This window comes from Schistocerca cancellata, chromosome 4 (assembly GCF_023864275.1).
Source record: "Schistocerca cancellata isolate TAMUIC-IGC-003103 chromosome 4, iqSchCanc2.1, whole genome shotgun sequence".
In the NCBI taxonomy this organism is placed as follows: domain Eukaryota; kingdom Metazoa; phylum Arthropoda; class Insecta; order Orthoptera; family Acrididae; genus Schistocerca; species Schistocerca cancellata.
Window position 1 is genome coordinate 690890129 of NC_064629.1, and position 26033 is coordinate 690916161.

Consider the following 26033-nt stretch of genomic DNA (forward strand, 5'->3'; position numbering starts at 1 on the left):
CTTATACTTTTTCCGTTTTCATATGTCACGACCTCTTGTGGCGTGATACTGGGTGGATACGAAATTGAGACACACGTGAATAAAATGGCGAAGGGTCCCTCTAAGACACCCAGTTCGGCAACACCCTCGTTGGCACCCTCCCACATTTATTGAGAATTTAAAAAATGTGCCTTTACAGAGAGAACCTGCGAAGTAGTCCTAGCCATCTGCAGGCATGCAACTGGCATTGGAGGAGTGTCAAGCGGTTGCCTGACTGCAGCTGCCTACGTCTACTTACTAAGGCTGTTACCATATACAGACGAATACTTGAAACACCAGGTCGGATTTCGTAACGGCACACCAACGACGGACCAAATGCTCTTTCTCAGACAAGTAATTAAAGATGTAGGAAATGGATAAGGCGGCATAATCCGTATTTATAGCTTTAAAGAAAGCCTATGATAGTGTATACACAGAAAGCATATGGGGGATAATGGAAAAACCAAGAGTATTTTCGAAACCGATTAGACTAACCAGAATATGCAGTGAAAAAAAAACAGTGTAAAGCGAGGGTTGAAGAAGGGGAGTCTGAATGTTTTTCTTTGTGGACAGGTGTCACATAGGGAAACTCTCAGCCTCTTTAATTTGATATTGGAAGAGGCGCTAAAACGAGCGTCATCCATCTTAAGAGGTGTAAATTTTGTGGCCAAGTGAATCTGTTTGCTTTGACGATGAGGAGGAAGATTAACTAATACGTACTAAAGCGCTAACAAGGTAGGCATAGAAAGTGTCTGAGGGGTCTCTGGATCAATAAAGATAAAACAACGTATGGTTGTAACAAACAATGCAGAGGAAACGGAGGAAATTCCTTCAGTATAAGATACGGAATTTAATAAGACTAAGTCCTTAGCCGCGTGGTCTACAGCGCCTTGCCACGGTTCTCGCGGTTCCCGCCGTCGGAGGATCGAGTCCTCCCTCGGGCATGGAAGTGTGTGTTGTCTTAGCGTAAGTTAGTTTAAGTTAGATTAAGTAATGTGTAAGCCTACGGACCGATGACCTCAACAGTTTGGTCCCATTGGAACACACTACCACCACTTCTTTAAAGTCAGTACCGCCATTAGACTGTTTTTTATTTGCAGTGTTACATTTACACGATTACGATTTCGGCTTTAAAGTGCCATTATCAAGTGTTTTAATGTTACACAGTGCCTAAGAGGGCATACTGTCGTATTTAAAATAGTGTATTTTAAATACGACAGTATGCCATCTTAGGCACTGTATATCATTAAAACACTTTATAATGGATCTTTAAAGCCGAAATCATGATTGTGTAAATGTAACACTGCAAATAAAAAAGTCTAATGGCGATACTGACTTCGAAGAAATATTGTGACTGTGGCCCCACATTATGAAAAAAATTATACTACCACCACTACGTCCTACAGATATCTAGGCAGTACTGTCAGTGCGAACAACAACACGGGGAAGGAAATCATGAACCAGATAAAATCTGCAGAGGTTTCTGTTGTAAATGGGCAAACTATTCAGTAGCAAACTATGAACAAGACAATTGTGCGACTGGTATTAACGTATGGGCCTGAAATATGGTCACTAAGCGAGGAGGAGGGAAAACATGACCTACCAAAACACGACGTTAAAAAGCTTTGGAAATTTGTAGAAAACGGAATTTTCAGAAGGAAAACAGAAATGCACACACTGTTTAGTGAACTAGACGTTACAGCTGTAAGAAAGAATCGATTGGTCGGGACATCTAACGAGAAAACCGGATGGTGAAGGCAGTGCTGGAAGGGAAGCCGCAAGGGACAAGACCCCTTTGTAGACTAAAACAGAGGTGGATGGACGGAGCCAAGAAAAACCTGGAGCCTCCACGAGTGCATGGCCGGAAACAGAGAGCAATGGAAGAGGGTTCAGGGTGAGGCAATGAACTGACGTCGGCTCTTGTGGCGTAGTAGTAGTAGTAGTAGTAGTAGTAGTAGTAGTAGTTGTTCAACAATGAGATAGTCAGTATGTACTCTTTGGGAATTATTTCTAAGTTCACCATGAGTTGTGGGACGGTAAATATTCATACCAATAAATCATGAGCAGAAAAACCTGTGATGAAGTAGTTTGAAAATATCTGCAGAAAAGTACCAACATCAACGTCTGTTAGAAAAATTATACCCTCAAGAGGAAAAAATTTCACAAACGGCTGGGATTCACAAACAAGTTTAGACCATGCGTCTCAGTCCATATATGCAGTCATTTTGCAGTTACTTTATCGCTACCTTTTGAAAATATTGTGATCTAGTCATGACCTTGATACTTTAAAAATATTGAAAAAACTGTATTGCTTTTAATGATTTCTTTTGCCAGATTCCTTATTTTTCTAATTTCCGAGTGAAACGTAACTCAAAAGTATGTCTTAGTAGCGAATGTGATTTTCTGCAACAAATGTCATACTCATATTTTCAGTTTTAGGACCCTTCTTACACATGTATATACATCTTTAAAAAGTATGTTCGGACAAAGTCAAGGATAGTTAACGCAATTTGTACTTCCTAAACTTTTTGCAGTGCGCATCAGTACCAATTTAAATATGTTGTTAATAAAAGTCAACAAGTAATCACATTTGTTTTTTAATTTTTGTGGTGAGCATAGTGCTATCCCCTTGGTATTACACATTATGGAAAATGCGTTGGTACTGCTAAGGTTAATAGCTGATAAACACAGAGTTGAAAACGTGCAGAAACATGAGATGCATGTACGCGGATAGTGGGACTGCAGCGCGCTCAGAGAGCGACATCGGACACTTTAATAGCATTTTATCGCCACCTAACGAAGTACGGCTAATGAAGTTTGACACTCCATTTTCTGTTCTGTCTCGGAGAAAATGTGATCAAAAATGAGGTTCCCTAGAGGACGAATACAAAAATCTCTGCGCCACATTTTCCTTTACTTTTGAAATTATTATAAAAATATTTTTGTTTGGCTTTAATTACGAATTAGATAAATGTGGTGTTGCTGTTTCATTAAATGGCTCTGTGGAGCTGCCTTCTCTCTCTCTCTCTCTCTCTCTCTCTCTCTCTCTCTCTCTCTCTCTCTCTTGTGTGTGTGTGTGTGTGTGTGTGTGTGTGTGTGTGTGTGTGTGTGTGTGTGTGTGTGCGTGCGCGCTTTCCGGCGATTTCAAGAACCCGTCTACGTATGTTCACGGGCACGCGTTCTCTCCAGAGACCCATTGTGTGCAAACTGCTACCGTAACAAGCGTGTGCAATAGGCTTGTATGTGCCATTGACAGTTTATGATGATGCATCCGGTCAACTGTGCAATTTATGGCTGCAGAATTGCTAGTGTATAATAATACCTAACCCAGGTCAGCACGGCAATTTAGCGTTCAAATGGCGCTGAAAATGAGCCAAGAATGCAGCTGTATCGGCGGCTTCACGTTATGGAAAGGTGTGTGTGTGTGTGTGTGTGTGTGTGTGTGTGTGTGTGTGTGTGTGTGTGACGCGTGCGCCAATTTTTTATAGTAGAATAATTAACGTCTGATAGAATGCAAACCTGGTGTGACTGTAACCAAAAATAAAACCTCAGTATTCTGTAATTAATTTCTGCCTAAGTGCTTGGCGCGGTTTAATGCTATAAAAACTTTAAATTGAAAAATAAATGGACAGCACTAACATTGGGTACTTCAACAGCAAAGTGTTATGTTAAAGTGCAGTATGTTATGTTCAGTTTCAACGAAAGAGATTATTTACAAAACTATGATACATTAGTGCCTTGTAGTGTTTGTTGCGATTCGTTTGCTCTAGTCTGCATATTAACTTGAGACATCATTCACATTTTGCAGGGATCTGATGAATTCTTTGAATTGTGTCGACGTGTACACTCAACAGTGCATGACTAAGCTGCAGCGTGATCACTTCATGCACCTGTACTCTGGAACAGTAACAGTCACTAAGGAAATATGTCAGGATGGAAATTATAAAGAAGGTGAGTAACAGTTACAATACAGATTAACACTCAAATTATCTAAAACCTGTGCTGTTCGTAGCTTATTAGTATATGAAATGCGGTCTGTTCGTTCTCGTAGAAATGAAAATGTTCTTTTCGTAAGCGACGTTGCATTTTAAAGTTTTTTGTTTTTGAACGTTCGCACATATTTTTATAAGCTTGTAGTTGGGTTCCTATATTTGCCAGCGACAGTCAAAATAGAAAGGTAAGTGGGGGTAAAAGTATGCATTTTTGGTTTCCTAAATATTTTTAATAATTTGCAGCAGTATTATAAAAGTTATGCATGCAACCCGTAGACATATTGCTAACGTTGTGTAAAAGTTCGTCATCCATATGTTTTTATGGGACTAATAAGTTTTCCTAAAAAACAATTTTGCGTACTCTTACCCCATTCCGTTTGGTAAGAGTACACAGGCTTGGGGGCAAGAGTACACAGTACGTTCTTTTACAATGCAGTAGAAATTGGGAAAGTAAAAAGAATCCAGACTTAGATTTTAACGATATTTTCAGCAAACTGGTGAGCTGGCTGGATTGGGAACGTTCAAAAATGAGGTGTATGAGTACCGCATGTTCTAAGCCAAAATGACAAAAACCAGCGGGTGACCATATCTGCATCTCTATTAGCTCATCAGTTGGCTCGTGATCAACACCGACTATTCATATCCTACATCGTTACTGGTGACGATAAATGGTGTCTTTATGCTAACATAAGGGAAAAAATAAAGGAATGGTTTAGCCCAAAGAAAGCAGCAGCTCCGCGTTCAGACCTGCGTGCATCCACAAAAGATGTTATGCATCTGGTGGAACAGCGACGGTGTGGAGTGCTACGAATTGTTTCCCTGAGGTGTAACGATCGCTGCCGAAATTTATTGTCCACAACTTAGACGTCTTGAAGACTCAATCCAAGAACAACGACCTGCAAGACTTGAAGTGATGCTACTCCTTGATAACGCCAGCCCACTTTCCGCTAAAGAAACAAGAACACTACGCAGGAGTTCGGTTGGGAAATCATTCCACACCCACCTTAATCATCTGATCTTGCGCCTTCAAATTTTCACATTTTCCGCTCTGTCGAGCAACCTTCAAGCAACCTCCTTGGCGGGTGAAAATGCAATTCGAACCTCGCTCGATGAGTTCTACGCCTCAGAACCACGTGATTCTAGTCATGGAATCGGGAGGTTACTCCAACGCCGGCAGACCGCTGGAAGTAGTGGAGGAGAATACACTATGCGATCAAAAGTATCCGGAAACCGCAAAAAACGTATGTTTTTCACATCAGGTGCAATGTGCTGCCACCTAGTGCCAGGTATTCCATATCAGCGACCTCAGTAGACATTAGACATCGTGAGAGAGCACAATGGCGCACTCCGCGGAACCCACGGACTCGGAGCGTAATCAGGTGATTGGGTGTCACTTGTCATATGTCTGAACGCGAGATTTCCACACTAATAAACATTCCTAGGTCCACTGTTTGCGATGTGATAGTGAAGTGGAAACTTGAAGGGACACGTACAGCACAAAAGCGTACAGGCCGACCTCGTTTGTTGACTGACAGACCGCCGACAGTTGAAGAAGGTCGTAATGTGTAATAGGCAGACATCTACCCAGATCATCACATAGGTATTTCAAACTGCATCAAGATCCACTACAAGTACTATGACAGTTAGGCGGGAGGTGAGAAAACTTGGATTGCATGGTCGAGCAGCTGCTCATAAGCCACACATCACGCTGGTAAATGCCAAACGACGCCTCGCTTCGTGTAAGGAGCGTTAACATTGGACGATTGAACATCGGAAAAACGTGTGGAGTGAAGAATCACAGTACACAAAGTGACAGTCCGATGGCAGGGTATGGGTATGGCGAATTCCCGGTGAACGTCATCTGCCAGCATGTGTATTGCCAACAGTAAAATTCGGAGGCGGTGGTGTTATGGTGTGGTCGTGTTATTCATGAAGGGGGCTGGCACTCCTTGTTGTTTTGGGTGGCACTATCACAGCACAGGCCTACAGTGATGTTTTAAGCACCTTCATGCTTCCCACTGTTGAACAGCAATTCTAGGATGTCGATGGCATCTTTCAACACTATCGAACACCTGTTCATAGTGCACGGCCTGTGGCGGAGTGGTTACGGGACAATAAAATCCCTGTAGTGGACTGGCCTGCACAGAGTCCTGACCTAAATCCTATAGAACACCTGTGGGATGTTTTGCAACGCCGACTTCGTGCGAGGCATTACCGACCGACGTAGATACCTCTCCTCAGTGCAGCACTCCGTGAAGAATGGGCTGCCATTCCCCAAGAAACGTTCCAGCATCTGATTGAACTTACACCTCGGAGAGTGATAGGTGTCATCAAGGCTAAGGGTGGGCCAACACCATATTGAATTCCAGTATTACCGATGGAGGGCGCCACGAACTTTTGATCACATAGTGTATATTATTGAGTCTTTGTTATGTGTATGTGTTGTTTCTTAATCTCATGCACCAACTCAATCCTTCTCAAATTTTCAGAAACGTTTTTGAAATGCTTCTTTCTCTCTTTCGATCAACTAGGGACCACGTCAGTTAAATTTCTCCTGAGCTTTAACTGCTGCCCAATGTTCCTGCATTAGTTTCCGGCGTTGTTATTTCCTCTCTTGCATCCACGCCTTCCTTTTCTTCAGCTTGGGTTTTCCTGGAAACATTTCTGTGTGTAGTCTTTCCAGCGGATCACGCTCCTGGAAATCTTCAGCAGATATTTCCAGTTCTCGTAGATCTTTTCAACTGCGGTGAGCCATGTCCCTCTGATTTTCTTATCTTGAAAGTGGGTTCATAACATTTTAAATATACTTCCTGGACCCATTGTCACATGACCATAAAAGGCAATTTTTTTCCGAATCTTGTCATTTACCTTCTTTGCGTGTCTTGTAATAATTTATGGTTGTCACCTTCTGTATTAACTGTTTTCTTTTATGGGAACCAGAATTTTTCTCAGATTTTCTTTCTTTGGCCTAAAGTTTCTCCATTACACTTTTCTCGTCAATTGTAAGAGTCTCTGTCGCATATAGAGCCTCCGGTCGATTAGTAGTGCAGTAGTGTCTAATTTTGCGTTTAATGATATAGATCTCATATTCCAGATGCCTTAATTTGGGAGGCCATGTTAGTGGGTGGCACGAAGACTACTTCCTCTGGCAGGTTAGACTCTACCCATTCACCTAAGCAATTAGTTTTCTGTTTGGTTAATTTTTTTCTTTTTCTTCTTCGTCTTGGCGACGGTTCTGTTTGTCATAAAGTGCGTCGTTTCAAAGCAAATTTGAAGCGTAGCCTTCGCTTCTTTCTTCTTCAGTTGGTTGTTGTGCTGCCGTATCCAGTGAGTCTGAAAACATCACTTGCTCCACCTGCATAGGCTAGACAGTCGACGGTAAGATTCATATACTTGTAGTCTGGCTTCCCCCAGTTTCTATCCATGAATTGTTTCCCGCAAACTTGGAAACTCCTTCCTAAAACACAGTTAAAGAGCAGAGGCGGTAGTCCTCCTTGTCTCATACCTGTCCTCATTTCAAAGGCTTCAGCCATCACTCCTCTGAACTCTTCCGTAGTTTTGTTGGTCGGGGTTTGTTTGGTAATCGCTCTTGCCTTGTTACGTAATCCAACACCACCAACCCCCCCCCCCCCCCCCCAAAAAAAAAAATTCTCATCCTCAACTGACATGCCTGTTAAGAATCTGTTGTTGCCGTTAAGAAACCTCATTGTCACCTGCTTGCTTTGGCTTCGTACACATTGCCAGGCTGAAACAGTCACTTAGGTGTGTGTGAATTCTCAAACGGGTATCGGATGGATTTAGATTACAATGAAGCACGTCGTACGTAGTCAGTCAGAATTTAAAATAGCAAAATTGTATTAACAGCGTCTCACAGCATTAAACTCGACTAGCATTAGTTCTGTAATGAAGTCGACGTCGACTAGGCGTTACTTTAAACTTCCTTCACTTCATACAGATAGCGGTAGTTAGTGTCGTGTCAGTTAGTAAAAAAAAAGAAACAGAAAAACGACGACTAAAAGTGAAAGCGACAACTGAAAAATGAAGGCGACGTATATACTGACAGTCTGACATGAAAACCGCATTACTTTCATAAATTGAGACTTTACCAATCATCGGTGATTTATTTAAATCATCTGTTATGCTCACGTGTTAATGGAATTTGGTGTTTCAGAGGGAAGAATTAAGGGAGACTGCCCCACCGAAACATAACGCCATGCCACCGCAAATGCGTGTGCCCTACCCCAGTATACATTTTCGAAGTGGATTTTTTTTTTCGTTCAAAACTATTTCGTGATACGCCATGAGAAACGGAATCAACAACTAAGCACTGTGCGCTGAAGCTTTCAGAGTGTATGAAGGGAGCTAATCCACATGTTTAGTGGTTTGTATCTTTGTGACGCGAGAAGCTTCTCGCACGTCACAGGTTGACACAGATGGTCGCAATCACGTGCTTACAGTTAGTCCTCGTCGAGAATCTGTACTGTCCTTCTATGTCCCGTTCTAAAGTTATCGTAAAAAAAGTTAAAACTATAAAAATTTCGATATTTCGTTCTTCGTATCTCGGGCGCCGACAGAAGCGAAATGTAGGTTAAAAGTTTGCAGACGAGAAGAGTTATCACACCACCATTTACCGTTACTTCCAGTCTGAAGTACTTTAATAGTAATTGTGTGTGTGTGTGTGTGTGTGTGTGTGTGTGTGTGTGTGAGAGAGAGAGAGAGAGAGAGAGAGAGAGAGAGAGAGAGAGAGGGGGGGCGGCGGCGGCGGCGGCGGCGGCGGAGGATAATATAAATTCACCATAAAGCTTATCCTGCCTGGATTCCTCTAGTGTTTACACAACGCCGCCTCCCAATTAGCGACCAGACCAGCAATAATGGCTTTCCGCTGTACTGTTGAATCTGCCGTGGCTAGTATGACCCATATGACACTATAGACACATGAGGAGGGGGGGGGGGGCAGTAATCTGAAGGACTCTATCAGTTCCCCGCGGGTTGCTTATGAGATCACTTTCTGGCTTTCTCTTTCTGACAGAGCAGTTTCCTCAATATACCAGACTCCATTACTTCCATAGCTACAGGTCACAACCACAAGTCTGCTCCATTTCTGTTTTTCTGCTCATGTCTCCATAAAGCTCTCTCTATTTTTCTTTTTTTCCTTTCCTCCTCTCACTACCGTATCTCTGAAGGCCACCAAAATAATGTACAAAGCATGTTACTAATATTTTGTCATAGTGCACTGTTTTTCTCGCTATTGTCCACGTGCTGATTCGATAGTTAGTGTTCAGAGATCAACGATCACAACATAAATTACGTCAGTTTCTCTGGCTATTGGCTTTTCACGGCTGGATCTTCAGAACTTCCCTACGCCACCCCCCTCCCTTCCAACGACACAACTTCAGCCATCCAGAAACTTGAGGATACGGCAATGCAGAGTCCCCACAGCCATGTTGACTCGTTTGATAGCTGTCGGTAGGACTTCAGTTGATTTCAGCATAGAATCTGATCGCTTGCCATTGTTACGGTGTTTCCATTGCGCGTCGTGCACCTACACTGTCAGGAGATTAGGTTCGCGGAAACAGTCATCCTGACGCAGCGAGCTTGGAGTGCTCTCACCTACACACTATTGGGAAGCTGGGTCTCTACATCCCCTCCTCCTCCCTCCCCTTCCCTTTTCCAACTATTCCATGACCGCTAGCACCAGTAAGAGCGAGGAAAAATACCTTTGTTGTTGAACGTTCACATTGTAGTTTTCTGTGGTAAAGTTAGAAAGAACGCAGTTGTCGGTTAGTAAAGGCCCAGCTCTCTGTGACAGAGTTGAATACTTTCATTATGGGAGGCTATGAGCGTCGGGAGACGCAGTGAAAACAGTTCTATTAAATTTAGAAAAATCGCAAGAGAGCGGTAGTCTACATCTACGGGGTGTACTAAAAGTAACGATTCATTTTCTTGAAGCACATGTTCAATATAGCAACGTCCACCTTTCCTCCACAGTTGTGGAAACGTTCCGTAGTTGATCCTATGTGCTACTGTTAACTGCCTCCACAATCCTATCGTGCAACATACGCAGAATACTGCTTTGAACCTTGTACACATTGAACTTGATGTAACCCCCACGCGAAGAAGCCTAAAGGGGTAAGGTCAGGCAACCTCGGAGCTCACATAAGCGGCGAACCTCAAACGGTTCACCCTTCAGGGAGCCTGCGGCTGAGGTAATCACAACAGTGATGAAAAAATGGGGATGAGCCCCATCCTGCTGGTGTGCAACGGAATTCAGTATTCGATCAGACTCAAATTGCTGTTCTAAGAGAAGGTAAAGCAGGTAAAGCATGTAAAGTTCACTGATCTTTAAACTCTTAAACTCCGTGTATTTTTGCATATTATCAAGCACAATTCTACGGTTTAGTAACTAGACAGTCCTTCCACAGTTTTTATTATGTATGCGGTTTATAATTACTATGTTTACATGCAAGAGGTGTTGGTGACCCTACGCTCACAGCTCCAGGCACTGCTGGGTTTGGCCACACAGCTTGAAGATATTGCCAATGGCCATCACTGCAGGTCTGGGTATGGGGATCCGCAGGACGTCCAACACGTCCCATGTGTCCCCCGATTGGTCCAGTACTTAAGTCGCACCGCATACTGTCCACCTTGAAGTTGACCCATCACCTGTGGTAGAGTGAGACGTGTAAGCAGGCAGCAAAAGACTTTCTGGAGACCCTTCCAGTTTCACAGACAGATATCAGGCGCTGTCTGAGTCTGATAAATATCCTGTGCCAGATGCAGTCACTTGCCCTCTTTCAGGGGAAGCCTCTTGGCCTGCAAGATCCAGGCAGTCACAGAGGGTGGGATTACTGATGGTTGGGAGCTGCAATGATATGCACATCATGCAGCCCCTTAGGGACGTGGCTGCCGAGGAGGGAAGGAATCCAGCGTACACTCTTTGGTACTGGAAGGACTCCTTCCAGTTACGGAACTGGTGCTTCTGGATGCCATAAAGAGCACAGGATGCAGCCAACTGCAGGTGGTGGCTCCTGTCAGTACCAACGATGTGTGTCGCTTTGGATCAGAAGATATGCTTTCTGATTTCAGGAGGCTAGCTTAAGTGGTAAAGACTGCCAGTCTCGCTTGCGAGATGAAGGCATAGCTCATCATCTGTAGCAGCATCATCAACAACAGGATCAGTTGCGGAGCTTTCCTTCAGGTCGAGTGGAAGGTCTGAATCAGAGGCTCAGACGGCTCTGCAACCGTGTAGACTGGAGATTCCTCAACTTTCACCATATGGGTGGTGGGTTTTAGGGTTCTGCTTCATAGGTCAGGGGGCACGCGCACGCTACATGGCTGCTGGAGCCTGTGTAGAGCGGACTGATCGTTTTTTAACGTTAGAGGGTCTCAGGGTAACTACAGGAAGGGTGTCAATCTAGAAGGGTGCAGAGCAAACGCAGAACAAGGGTAGACGTAGCAACAATAGATATTGTAGTTGTAAACTGTTGTAGGTGTGTTCGGGAAGAACCATAACTCCAAGCTCTAATAAGTGCTGAAGTCAAATCGTTTCATGTACTGAAATCTGGCTAACCGGAGATAAATTCAGCTGAAATTTTTACAAAGGGCCTAACCGTATTCAGAAACAATACATTAAGTAAAATTGATGGTGTAGTGTTTATTGCCGTTAGTAGTAGTTTTCTTGTAGTGAAATTGAAGTTCATAGTATCTGTGAGATATAATGGGTAGAGGTTATACTTTAAACTGGGAATAAGTTAATAACTGGTTCCTTTCACCGACCACTCGACTCGGATGACACAGTTGCTGAACAGTTCAAAGAAAACTTGAATCTGATCTCAAATAGATACCACACTAACACAATTACACTTGATGACTTCAATCTATCCTCGATATGTCGACGAAAATACGTGTTTAAACTCATTGGTAGCCATAAAACGACGTCCGAAATGAATGCTTCCTCCAAAAATTACTTTGAACATTTAGTTGAGGAGCCCACTCTAAGTGCAAATGGTTACGAAAACATACTTCACCTTTCAGCAGCAGACAACCCTGAGAAAATGAGCATAATGGCATACAGGGATTAGTGACAAGGTCGTAGTAGTGAGACTGACTACCGTAACAACCAAATCCACCAAAAATTTACGCAGAATGTATCTGTACAAACAAGCAGATAAAAATTCGCTGGAGGCCTTCTTAAGAGACAGTCTTGACTGCTTCCAGTCCGACTTCGAAAGTGTAGACAAAGTGTGGTTTAAATTCAAATAAATAGTATCGACGGCAATTGAGAGAGATGTGTATACCAAATTTATGAGAGATGGTACTGATCCCCCATAGTAAACAAAAAACGTAAGTACACAGTTGCAGAAGCGACAAAAAAAGTGCCAAATTTAAAAGAACGCAAAAGCCCCAAAATTGGCGAAGTTTTACAGAATCTGTGAACTTAGTGCGATCTTCAATGGAAGGTAATTTTAATAATTTCCACAACGAGACTCTCTCTCGAAATCTGGCAGAAAACCCAGAGAGATTCTGATCGTACATGCAGTAAGCACACCTGTCGACTATTGAAAAGGATTATCAATAAAACTCACGTGCGAGACAAAAAATTTAATGATTTTCGGCATACCACGGATTGACGAAAATACTACTACTTCCAGACTACAAAATACAATAATTCATGCTTTAAACAGAATACTTCAATGAGATCACATCTACTTACATCATACGCCAATTATTTTTAGATGAACGTAACAATTACGAATAAATCCGTGTTAAACAGCCACAGGCGTGGTGAATATTGGTGTGGAGCATACATCACAGGCCTTGCTTGATAAATTGGGAAGATATGCGATAATTGAAAAAGGCTTTACGCAAGAAAACTTGTTTAACGTAACACAGGCAAGAAATAATCTACAATACACTGAATTCACATGCTATTTCGACTTTGAAGTCATAGTTATGGCATTTTTAACTTCTTACAAAAAGGCTTGAGAAAATGTTTTGTAATAACAGGAATCAGAAACCTGGTCTTCAAAACAGAAAGAGACTCCAGATCATCCATGTCCAATGAATTGCTGAACTGTTTTATTTTTCTTCATAAGGCTGAAAACACGTTCACATTCTTTATTGCTATAGAGTATGGTTCCGTAGGACCAAATTGAGCAGAAAATCTCCAAGGTCATGTAACGTGTCAGTACAGTGAAACTAATAACAGATAAAATAAAATGTTTATGAACCCATAAAAGTCAAGTCACAAGAAAACTCAGTCAACAATATATCACAGGAATCGGCTTAATTTTTCAAGAAACTCCTCAACAGAATAGGAGTCACCTATGAGGAAACTGTTCAGTTCCGATTTGAAAGCGCGTGGATTACTGCTAAGATTTTTGAATTCTTGTGGTAGCTTATTGAAAACGGATGTAGAAGTATACTGCACACCTTTCTGCACAAGAGTTAAGAAAGTGGGATCCAAATGCAGATTGGATTTCTGCCTAATTCTTGAGAATAAGCTGATATTATTAACAAGACGCGACAGTAAAGAATATATATATTGAGAGGCCAATGTCAAAATACCCAGAGTAGTGAACAGGGGTCGACAAAAGGTTCGCCAACAGCTTGAACGGCCTGTTTCTCAGACAAAAATATGCTTTTAGAATGGGAAGAGTTACCCCAAAATATAATACCATACGTCATAAGTGAATGAAAATAAACAAAGTAGACTAATTTTCGTGAGAACGATGACTTACTCCAGATGCCGTTCAAACAGTAAAAGTGGCAGCATTAAGTCTTTGAACAAGAGCCTGAATGGGGGGGCTTGCCACGATAGTCTTGCTATCTGAACACCTAGAAATTTTAACTGTTCAGTTTCAATAATCATATGTCCATTCTGTGAAATTGAAACGTCAGGTTTCGTTGAATTGTGTGTTAGAAACTGAGTCTTATTGTGATTTAGCGTTAATTTTCTACTAGCCATGAACTTAGGTCATGAACTGCACTATTTGAAACAGCCAATGTTTCAAACAACATCCTTTACTATTAAGCTAGTGTCATCAGCAAATTTTAGTTACATGTAATTTTAGTTACATGTAATACTAGAGGGCGTACCATTTATATAAATAAGGAACAGGAGCGGCCCCAACACTAATCCCTGGGGCACATCCCACTCAGGCCCCACATCAGTCACTCTCTACACTGTGAATAATGACCTTTTGCTGTCTGTTGCTAAAGTAAGAGGTGACCCAATTGTGAGCTACTCCCCATATTCCGTAATGGTCCAACTTCTGGAGCAATATTCTGTGATCGACACAATCAAACGCCTTAGTTAAATCAAAAAAATAAGCCTAGCGTTAGAAACCTTTTGTTTAACCCATCCAGTACCTCACAGAGAGAATCGACTATAGCATTTTCAGTCGTTAAAGCTGTACTGTACATTTGATAGCAAATTATGTGATGCAACATGATCAATTATCCTTACATACACAGCCTTTTCAGTAACTTTAGCAAAGACTGATGGCAAGGAAATAGGTATAAAATTGTCTACATTCTTCCTTTCTCCCTTTTTATAAAGCGGCTGTACTACTGAGTACTTTCATCAGTTCAAGAAACTGACCGTTCTTAAAGGAAAAAAATTACAAATACGGCTAACTACAGGACTAACATGTGCAGCACAGTAATTTAATAGCCTTATAGGGACTCTATCACATCCGCAGTCATCAGTGATTTAATTACTGACCCTAGAAATTCGGTTATTCTTAAGAATTCTTGACATTTGTGCCCAATTGGAATCACTTGCGGTATCTTGATTTGCAGCCAAAGCGTCATCTACTTGAAGAGCTGTGAACTGCCTCTGAAGCTCATTCACCACCTCATCTGTAGTTTCATTCTCTTCCTTGCGTAACATGATGGGAAACTCTTCCAAGATAAAACGAATGAAAGTAAACTGTGCATCTTCAATTTTGTCGAAACTAGCAACTAAGGCATGCTTTAATACATCATTCTTGAGTGTAAACTTGATCATATAGTCACAGGCAGTACAAAATTAGTATCTCACTGGTGAAAAAAAGGGATTCATCTGTATCCTGGAGATCATTCACTATGTTTAAAGTCTGAATGTTAATAACTCATCATCACTTCTTTGATTTAGAATCAAGTTGCACTCAACTACAAGCAATGAGAAGATTTTGACAATTTTGGGCTTAACAAACTTGGTGAACAACTGCTTCAGCAAATCCATTAGAAGTTTTAATAAAACGTAAACTTATGAGGAAGTAGTCTGAAAGGCAACAAAAAAAATGGTTCAAATGGAAATAGTCTGAAAGGCAACAAAAAAAATGGTTCAAATGGCTCTGAGCACTATGGGACTTAACATCTATGGTCATCAGTCCCCTAGAACTAAGAACTACTTAAACCTAACTAACCTAAGGACATCACACAACACCCAGCCATCACGAGGCAGAGAAAATCCCTGACCCCGCCGGGAATCGAACCCGGGAACCCGGGCGTGGGAAGCGAGAACGCTACCGCACGACCACGAGATGCGGGCTGAAAGGCAACATTCAATTTGTCAAATACAGGAACAGTCACATGAAGAAAAGTGCAAAAGGCTATTCTTTTAGGGGCACGTGTAGTAACAGAATCAAGTATTCTCTTCTTCTGATATTCTTTCGATCCACTTCGTTCAACTCTAGGTATTCTGAAAGATTCAATCGTGTGGAAATATGTTGGACACGTATTACTTCCTCCTCGAAGAAAGAAAGCCGATCCCACTGGTTCAATAGTCTATGCAAACATCTGCCTAAAGAGACCTACCTAGTATACAGAGGCTTCAGAATTTTCTTTGCCTCTTTTCTGTGCAAGTTCTGAAGTTTCTGAAGGCGTTCTTTTCTTTTGACACTATTCTCTAAGAAACAAGACATCAACAAGGATCTCATCCACTCTAAGTGGTACTCTTCCAGCACCTGTTTCTGCTGCTAGATTAATCAGGTGGCAAATACAACCTGTGATGGCGATACCTGGTTGAACTTCCTTCAGGCTGAAACCCCGTGTTTGTGTCCTGTCATAACAGGAGCATTGTCGGAGCAGAAAGCCACACAGTTTTAAATTGCTAAGTTATGAGAATTCAACTGTGGTACCATCAGACCTGTTGTGAGTGCCTGTCTAACGCTGTTATGGATAGCACAGTGCTCACCACTTTTTCCCGCGAAATATCACAGCATGTAACAACAGGAGGATACAACTTGACATTCATATCATTGCTTACATCCGTTGACAAAGAAAATGGTCCGTTCTGAAGGCACTTACCAACTAAAGATGGTGCATTTTTGCCATTTTAATTACATTGCCTTTCGTTTTCGTGCGACCACAGCTATATTTCTTTGCAACTTCTGATATAGGAGACATCTTAAATGAAGCACCAGCATGATCAGCCGCACTTAGGGGCACATTGTGCTCCACCAAAAAGGAAGTAGACACTCGGCCCTAATTAGGTTACTGTCAACGTTTCCAGACTTTACAAGAGAGGTGTCGACGTTCTTGTTATCCTCCTTCGAGTTAACATAACTTAGGTGTTTATCGCGTTTCACACGATTACTAAAATTGTTTCTTCCACCATATGCAATATTATCGCATACATACCGTGCAAAAGGCAAATTCTTGATTTTAGTATGCACGGAAAATAAACAGAATATGATCCTTCAGATGTCTGGAAGTAATGTTTCTTGATGGATTTATTCATGAATCCTACAATAGGAATTTAGTGTATGGAAATGTTGGAGAACAAATGTCTCGATCTCTACAGAAACAATGAAAAGAACCTGGATCGTTGAACGTCACATAAAATTATAACACATACACTCAAAGCAGTCACACTTGATTCAAACATGTCAAAGCACACAATCTTAAACGATTAAATGAAAGCGACGCCACCCTAGTGAACAAAGAATATGCGCATGGTCAAAAACACACACATGTCGAACGAATGTAATTAGTCCACACGTGGTCAAAGAATATGATTAAATCACAAGTGAACGGGACGGAACAAAGAATCCTCGAGGCAGAGCCTGTAGGCACGTAATATTCACCTGGAGGAAGTGTTATCCCGTCTTTAAATTCATTTCCAATGACGACATACACATCACGCGGTTAAAAGTGCCAATCATATCAAATAATGAGTTATCGACTATCGCAGACTTGCCTTCGACCAACACAAACGATCGATTCTACGGAAGTGGGGTGATTATCGAATGTTAACGTTCCAAATTTTTGTCTGCGGTGTCGTAAATGACACCGTCCAAGCGTAAAATGCTGCATTTTCCGTAAACTTTGAGGATAAACCATAAAAGTTGGCAGGTTTGAGTACACCAGCGGCAACACACAATACACTCACTGCGCGGTAGCAATAGGAACATTACTGACGAGTACCACTAAAGCAGCGTTATCAAATACAGTTTTCCGAAATTCCTTCACCAAGGAAGACTAAGTAAAAATTCCAGAATTTAGCTCAAGAACTGTTGCCAACTTGAGTAACTCGGTGTACTGAGGCAGCAAGGTCTAAAATCGAGATTGTATACCAGTTACGTTCCTATCAGAGTCTGCGGATACACTAGCTCTGTACTCCAATCATACATAACTGTTCACTCGTCAAAAGATCCGTACCAAAGGACTGAGAAGTTGGACAGGTCACACCAGTACCCAAGAAAAGTAATAAAAGTAATGCGCTGAATCACTGTCCCAAGTCACTGATGTCAATTTGAAGCTTTTTTGGAACATGCGCTGTGTTCGAACATGATGAATTACATCGAAGAAAAAGATTAATTGAAAAATAGCCGATAGGGGTTTCATAAAATGTGTTTTTTGTGAAACACAATTAGCTCTCGCTTCACACGAAGTAATGAAATGCTATCGGCAAGAGATGTCAGATTGATTCCATATTTTTAGATTTTTGACACCGTTACTCATCAGGGAATTCTTATTAAATTGCGTGTCTCCAGAGTATCGTATCAGTTGTGCGACTGGATTAGTGATTTCCTGTCGGAAGTGTCATAGCAGTAATTGACGGAAGGCCATCGAGTGAAACAGAAGTGATCTCATTCGTTCCCGAAGGAAGTGTTACTGGTCCTCTGCTATTCCTGATCTATGTAAACGATCTTGGAGACAATCTGAGCAGCCCTCTTAGACTGCTTGCAGACGACGCTGTCATTTACCTTCTTATAAAATCATCAGATGATTAAAACCAATTGTGAACTGATTTAGAAGAGAGATGTTTGGTGCCAAAAGTGACAATTGAGCCTGAATAATAAAAAGTGGGAGGTTACCCACTTGAATACTAAAAGGGATTTGCTAAATTTCGATTACACGATAAATCACACAAAACTGAAGGTTGTAAATTCAACTAAATATTTTGGTTGTTTTCGCTAGTACGCATTTTATCGTTTAAGTTACGCGAGATTCTCGCGCATAACTATCTCGTTTGATGTGTTCCGTAGCGCAAGCTTCATGTGCTTGACACTAGGACACAGGTAAATTGGTTTCATATTTTCTATTTTCCGTAGATGTTTTTAAATGGTTTTGATATGTTTTATTTATTAAGACAGGAGGTTTGAATAGGCACAACTTTTAATAATTTTGATGCACATGTGTACAGGGCTATTGCAAATGATTGAAGCGATTTCATAAATTCACTGTACCTCCATTCATTGACATATGGTCACGACGCACTACAGATACGTATAAAAACTCATAAAGTTTTGTTCGGCTAAAGCCGCACTTCAGGTTTCTGCCGCCAGAGCGCTCGAGAGCGCAGTGAGACAAAATGGCGACAGGAGCCGAGAAAGCGTATGTCGTGCTTGAAATGCACTCACATCAGTCAGTCATAACAGTGCAACGACACTTCAGGACGAAGTTCAACAAAGATCCACCAACTGCTAACTCCATTCGGCGATGGCATGCGCAGTTTAAAGCTTCTGGATGCCTCTGTAAGGGGAAATCAACGGGTCGGCCTGCAGTGAGCGAAGAAACGGTTGAACGCGTGCGGGCAAGTTTCACGCGTAGCCCGCGGAAGTCGACGAATAAAGCAAGCAGGGAGCTAAACGTACCACAGCCGACGGTTTGGAAAATCTTACGGAAAAGGCTAAAGCAGAAGCCTTACCGTTTACAATTGCTACAAGCCCTGACACCCGATGACAAAGTCAAACGCTTTGAATTTTCGGCGCTGTTGCTCATGGAAGAGGATGCGTTCAGTTCAAAACTTGTTTTCAGTGATGAAGCAACTTTTTTTCTTAATGGTGAAGTGAACAGACACAATGTGCGAATCTGGGCGGTATAGAATCCTCACGCATTCGTGCAGCAAATTCGCAATTCACCAAAAGTTAACGTGTGTTTAAAGTTTACGGCCCCTTTTTCTTCTGCGAAAAAAAAAAGTTACAGGACACGTGTATCTGGAAATGGTGGAAAATTGGCTCATGCCACAACTGGAGACCGACAGCGCCGACTTCATCTTTCAACAGGATGGTGCTCCACCGCACTTCCATCATGATGATCGGCATTTCTTAAACAGGAGATTGGAAAACCGATGGATCGGTCGTGCTGGAGATCATGATCAGCAATTCATGTCATGGCCTCCACGCTCTCCAGACTTAACCCCATGCGATTTCTTTCTGTGGGGTTATGTGAAAGATTGTGTTTAAACCTCTTCTACCAAGAAACGTTCCAGAACTGCGAGTTCGCAGCAACGATGCTTTCGACCTCATTGATGGGGACATGCTGCGCCGACTGTGGGAGGAACTTGATTATCGGCTTGATGTCTGCCGAATCACTAAAGGGACACATATCGAACATTTGTGAATGCCTAAAAAAACTTTTTGAGTTTTTGTATGTGTGTGCAAAGCATTGTGAAAATATCTCAAATAATAAAGTTATTGTAGAGCTGTAAAATCGCTTCAATCATTTGTAATAACCCTGTATTTATCCATGGATTTGAATGCGCGCGAGTGTCTGGCACATACAAGTGCCCTCTCTCGGCGAAACTATCTGCCCTAGGGCTTACACGCCGCTCGTCACGATAGTTCATAGGCGAAGTACTGATGCTAACAAGGGAACCTCCCCATCGCACCCCCCTCAGATTTAGTTATAAGTTGGCACAGTGGATAGGCCTAGAAAAACTGAACACAGATCAATCGAGAAAACAGGAAGAAGTTGTGTGGAACTACGAAAAAAATAAACAAAATATACAAACTGAGGAGTCGATGCACAAGATAGGCATCATCAAGGGCAATGTGAGGTCAGGAGCGCCGTGGTTCCGTGGTTAGCGTGAGCAGCTGTGGAACGAGAGGTCCTTTGTTAAAGTCTTCCCTCGAGTGAGAAGATTAATTTTTTATTTTCAGACAATTATTATCTGACCGACCGTCCGTCCGATGCGAGGTATCTGCGCTGTAGTATGGGGACGCTACACCTAAACGGAAAAATTTGAAAACGTTAAAAACATGTTTTGACAGAGCACAGGGAAAACTGTGCGACTGTGGAACTGTTACATTCATTTGTTGCAGTTCATGATTTCATCATTTTTTTGGGAGTGATTATCACATCCACAAGAAAACCTAAATCGGGCAAGGTAGAAGAATCTTTTTACCCATTCGCCAAGTGTACAAGTTAGGTGGGTCGACAACATATTCCTGTCATGTGACGCATATGCCGTCACCAGTGTCGTTTAGAATATATGAGACGTGTTTTCCTGTGGAGGAATCGGTTTTCCTATGACCTTACGATCAAATGTTTTCGGTTCCCATTGGAGAGGCACGTCCTTTCGGCTACTAATCGCACGGTTTTGCGGTGCGGTCGCAAAACAGTCATTAAACTTATTACAGTGAACAGAGACGTCAATGAACGAACGGTCAGATCACAACTTTGCGAAAATAAAAAAAGTAAACTTTTTATTAGAGGGAAGACTTGAACCAAGGACATCTCGTTCCGCAGCTGCTCACGCTAACCACGGAACCACGGCGCTCCTGAGCTCAAATTACCCTTGATGTTGCCTATCTTGCGCATGGACTACTCAGTTTGAGTTTGCTTACTTTTTCATAGTTCCACACAACTTCTTCCTGTTTTCTCGATTGATCTGCGTTCAGTTTTTCTAGGCCTATCCACTGTGCCAACTTATAACTAAATCTGAGGGGGGTGCGATGGGGAGGTTCCCTTGCAAGATGTTCGCATCGACCCTCTGTCCATAATCATGTTGTATAAATGGAGATGTTTTAACTACTGATGACGCCTTTGGCACAGTTGTTTTATTAATCTCCATTGCAGGATGTAATTTTAGTAAGTGACTAAAAGTTTTTATGCCTGTAATACTCCGGTAATTTTACGGTTACTTAAGCTAGAGTGCTTTTTCATTCTCATTTCCAATGCTAAGTTTTTGCTAATGAGTGTCTTCCTGTTCAGGGTATTTTACTTCTGATGAGGGTATATATAAATATACCGAAACCGTGGTCAAGAATTTAAATAAATCTTTATCCTGAAACTGTTTTGGCTGTCATCATTTACCGTGGAGAATTTCAACAGTTGCTGTTTCAGCCATGTTTAAAATCTTTAAACAGGAACAGTCACGTAAATAATGTTGTGGGGAAGGCAACCAAAGACTTCAATTTACTGGCTAAAAACTTAGAAAATGCAGCAGTTTTAGTAAAGAGACTGCTTACATTATGCTTGTTCGTCCTCTTCTGGAGTATTGCTTCGCGGTGTGGTATCCACATCAGACAGGATTGACATAGGACCTCGGAAAAGTTCAAAGAAAGGCAGCTCGTTTTGTATTATCGCGAAATAGGGGGGAAAGTGTTACGAATAACCGAATTGGGGTGGCAATCAATAAAATAAAGGCGTTTTTCGTTGTGACAGGATCTCCTCAGGAAATTTCGATCACTATCTTTCGAATGAAAAAATATTTTGGTGGCGCCCATCTACTTAAGGAGGAATTCTCATAGTAATAAGTGAAGTCAAGAGCTCGCATGGAAAGATTTAAGTGTTCGTTTCTTCCCGCGCGCTGTTGGAGAGTGGTGCGTAGGTGGTTCGACGAACCCTCTGCCAGACACTTAACTGTGAATTTCAGAGTAGTCGTGTAGCTGCAGATCATAACGAGGTGTTGGGCTGCGAGTTAAGGTTTTCGAGAACCTGAAAACTATTTTTGCGGTCAGCCAGAAAGCGATGGAGAACATACTGACCACATTACCCTTTGTGCGTACTGAAAGAAAATGTTCCTTCTTGCTGTTTATTGAGCGGTATGGGGAACGATGACTATAAATAAAAGTTTCAGTTCTAACTGATCAATATATTCAGTAAAAGTCCACACAAACATAATAATAATCATGATTATGATGATGATGTCGTTATTATAAACAGTGCTAGTAGCAGTTAGGAGGAGACCTATACGGGATGTTCAACGTAAAATGATCTGTTGCCCTGAAGTCTGATCATCAAAGTTAATTGATCGCTACAAAAGTGGAAATTAATCTCGCCACTCGCCACGGGGTTTCGTCAGCATTACGGGCAGCACACAAACAGTTGCTTCTGTGAAATCTAAGCGATCGAGGTCGTTGTACAGACCTCGCGAGTTCATTTCCTAATTTTACCGAAAGCACATTTGGTATGTGCCTAGCTCTGACGTCATCCGAGGCACAGCGTATGCCGGCGTTGACTGACGCAGACATGTTGAGAGCTCGGCGCGAAGTCTCTTACTGCCCCTCTGGCCTTATTTATATATGGGCGCAGCGGCTCGCTGAACGAACGTCTGCTGTCAACAGCCCTAGGCACAGGTAACAGCATCTAATTGCCCCTTTCTCGCACACACATTAATTAATCTTCATAATTTTTATGTGTATGGAATTAAGTTGGCTTTAGTTACTAAAACAGTTTTAGCTCTACTGCATTTGAACTTTGCCGTCTAGAATTTTTAGAACGGAATTGTCAGTAGAACATGACCTGTGGACTGCCTCTTTAGGAGTTTTTGTGTAGATTATTTACTCTAAAGTCTTGAAACTTGGTACAGCTGTATTATTTAATGAATGTAATCGAGTGTTGTAATTAGAAATTTCTATCACAAATACAAATGAAGATGTATGGTAAGTACTTTTTTGTTCCAAATTTAGTTCTTAGTGAATAACTTGAAAACTAATAGAGGTAGCTTAATGAAGACAGATAGTTAATGTTTTTATATAAAACTGAGGCTACATGCGAATTTTCACCTTTCTGAGTCTAATATTTAGCACCTTCAAATTTTCGTAAAAAAGCCATTTTGACCAAAATACTGCACCAATTGAGACTCGTAACGCTTGATTGACACACACATTTGCACATTCTGAACAATTTTTAGCTTTCTGGCTGCGTTATTTAGTGCCACTTTTCTCTAAAAATAACATTCAGCAAAACATTTCCATTAGGTCATTCTGAGACTTCGCAATGTTAACACAAATATATTGAAGCATACAGTGGCAAAGCTTGGAAATTTTAATTTTCAATTTCCTGCTTTGATCGCAGCACAATACTTTGTATGTTACGCACAGGTGTGTGTGATGGCGTGGTGCTAGTAGTAGTGAACTGGCGTAAGTCCCGGTACACTCTCACCCACCTCTGTATCTCTCACAGTGCTACAGCGCTTGTTTCGCCACAGAGGCCGGTATGTTAATTTTCTGCTTTGGCAAAGTTAATGGTAGGGGGTGACTGGATACCCTCCTGTCGCAAATATTTCCCTTCCTGGGACGGAATTTGTGTACCCCAACTGCGTGTGAAAGCGTGCGAACATTTATAAAATGTTTCAAAATCGTGTAATTAAGGTGGGACGTGGGTGCCAGCCGACTATTCACATAGTCGTATGTGGGGAAACTATCTAACAACCACATCTAGAATGGTCGGGGCACATCGGCCTCGTCGTTATCTGCCAGGCGGATTCGATTCGGGGACGGAGCTCCTCCCCGGCTCGCGAAAGCGGAGTGCTAAGGCGCGTAGCTTTCCAGGAGGTTCAGACTAACTAAATATCTACAACTTGTTTGGATATATAGAACGATACTCGTCACATGGATTAAGATCTCAAGAATTCCTCAGTCTTGATTCCTTGGGCATTATTGAAACTACGTCACTCCGATTACATGTCATTGGTACCTTCACTCATTTGAAGGTGGTGGTGTGCATCTTGACGTTCTCAACATTCGTAGGTTGCTATCCCTACAGCTGCAAGTTATGTTTGCCCCACTTAACTCCATTTCGCGGTTTATCTACAACCTCGAAAGTCTGTTTATGTAGTTGGTAACCAGCAGAAGGCTCGTTTTTTATATTCTGGGTCTGTCCTCCGGCTGTCTTGTTCGGCCGTACTTCCATTAGGCGACAGATGTTACAACACTTTGACTTCAGAATGGGAAGTTGTGCTTCAATCCCAGGCATGGGATGCCTGGGGTAAGTTTCCTGGTTTTTCTTCTTAACATCTGCCGCTTATCTTCATCTAACATTCGAGGGCCTCAGTCGACTTATTTATTTATTATTTACAACAAATTGAGATCTGTTACCTGATATTTTAAAACAGGTCGTACGTATTATAGTTTTTGTTTGTCACCTTTTTGTAGTTTTTGTTTCGTTTTTATCTGCAGTATTTGACATGGTATAAATACTTTAGAATAACAAATAATTTGAGGTTGAAATATAAATTTGAGGTTGAAATATAAATAAAATGGTGTTTTAAGAAGAATGTAAAAAGATAATAGGGAAGAGGAGAGATTTGTTAATGTCATAACCGATTGTGACTGGCGATGAATGCCTCAGAATGGTTCCTTCGTGCTGTTGACTGACAGTCAAAACAAAATACTGTATAGTTAGTGGTAAAAAAATAATACACTACTGGCCCTTAAAATTGCTACACCACGAAGATGACGTGCTACAGACGCGAAATTTAACCGACAGGAAGAAGATGCTGTGATATGCAAATGATCAGCTTTTCAGAGCATTTACACAAGGATGGCGCCGGTGGCGATACCTACAACGTGCTGACATGAGGAAAGTTTCCAACCGATTTCTCATACACAAACAGCAGTTGACCGGCGTTGCCTGGTAATACAGAACGCCGTGCTGGATCCCAACAGCTTCGTATCACTAGCAGTCGAGATGACAGGCATCTTATCCGCATGGCTATAACGGATCGTGCAGCCACGTCTCGATCCCTGAGTCAACAGATGGGGACGGTTGCAAGACGACAACCATCGGGACGAACAGTTAGACTATGTTTGCAGCAACATGGACTATCAGGTCCGAGACCGTGGCTGCGTTTACCCTTGACGCTGCATCACAGACAGGAGCGCCTGCGATGGTGTACTCAACGACGAACCTGGGTGCACGAATGGCAAAACGTCATTTTTTTCGGATGAATCCAGGTTCTGTTTACAGCATCGTGATGGTCGCATCCATGTTTGGCGACATCGCGATGAACGCACATTGGAAGCGTGTATTCGTCATCGCCATACTGGCGTATCACCCGGCGTGATGGTATGGGGAGCCATTGGTTACACGTCTAGGTCACCTCTTGTTCGCATTGACTGCACTTTGAACGGTGGACATTAAATTTCAGATGTGTTAAGACCCGTGGCTGTACCCTTCATTCGTTCCCTGCGAAACCCTACATTTCAGCAGAATAATGCACGACCGCATGTTGCAGGTCCTGTACGGACCTTTCTGGATACAGAAAATGTTCGACTGCTGACGTCTGGTCAATGTTGGCCGAGCAACTGGCTCGTCACAATACGCCAGTCACTACTCTTGATGAACTGTGGTATCGTGTTGAAGCTGCATGGGCAGCTGTACCTGTACACGCCATCCAAGCTCTGTTTGACTCAATGCCCGGGCATATCAAGGCCGTTATTACGGCCAGAGGTGCTTGCTCTGGGTGCTGATTTCTCAGGATCTGTGCACCCAAATTGCGTGAAAATGTAATCACATGTCAATTCTAGTATAATAATTTGTCCAATGAGTACCCGTTTATCATCTGCATTTCTTCTTGGTGTA

General features: G+C 42.1%; 1 protein-coding gene across 1 annotated transcript in view; it reads left to right on the top strand.

Moving 5' to 3' along the window:
- LOC126184707 (uncharacterized) overlaps positions 1-26033 on the top strand; it is a 187440-nt gene that overhangs the window by 142829 nt on the left and 18578 nt on the right. The window contains exon 3 of the mRNA XM_049927226.1: positions 3827-3969. Coding sequence (XP_049783183.1) covers positions 3827-3969 — 143 coding nt within the window. The remainder of the gene's footprint in view (positions 1-3826; positions 3970-26033) is intronic.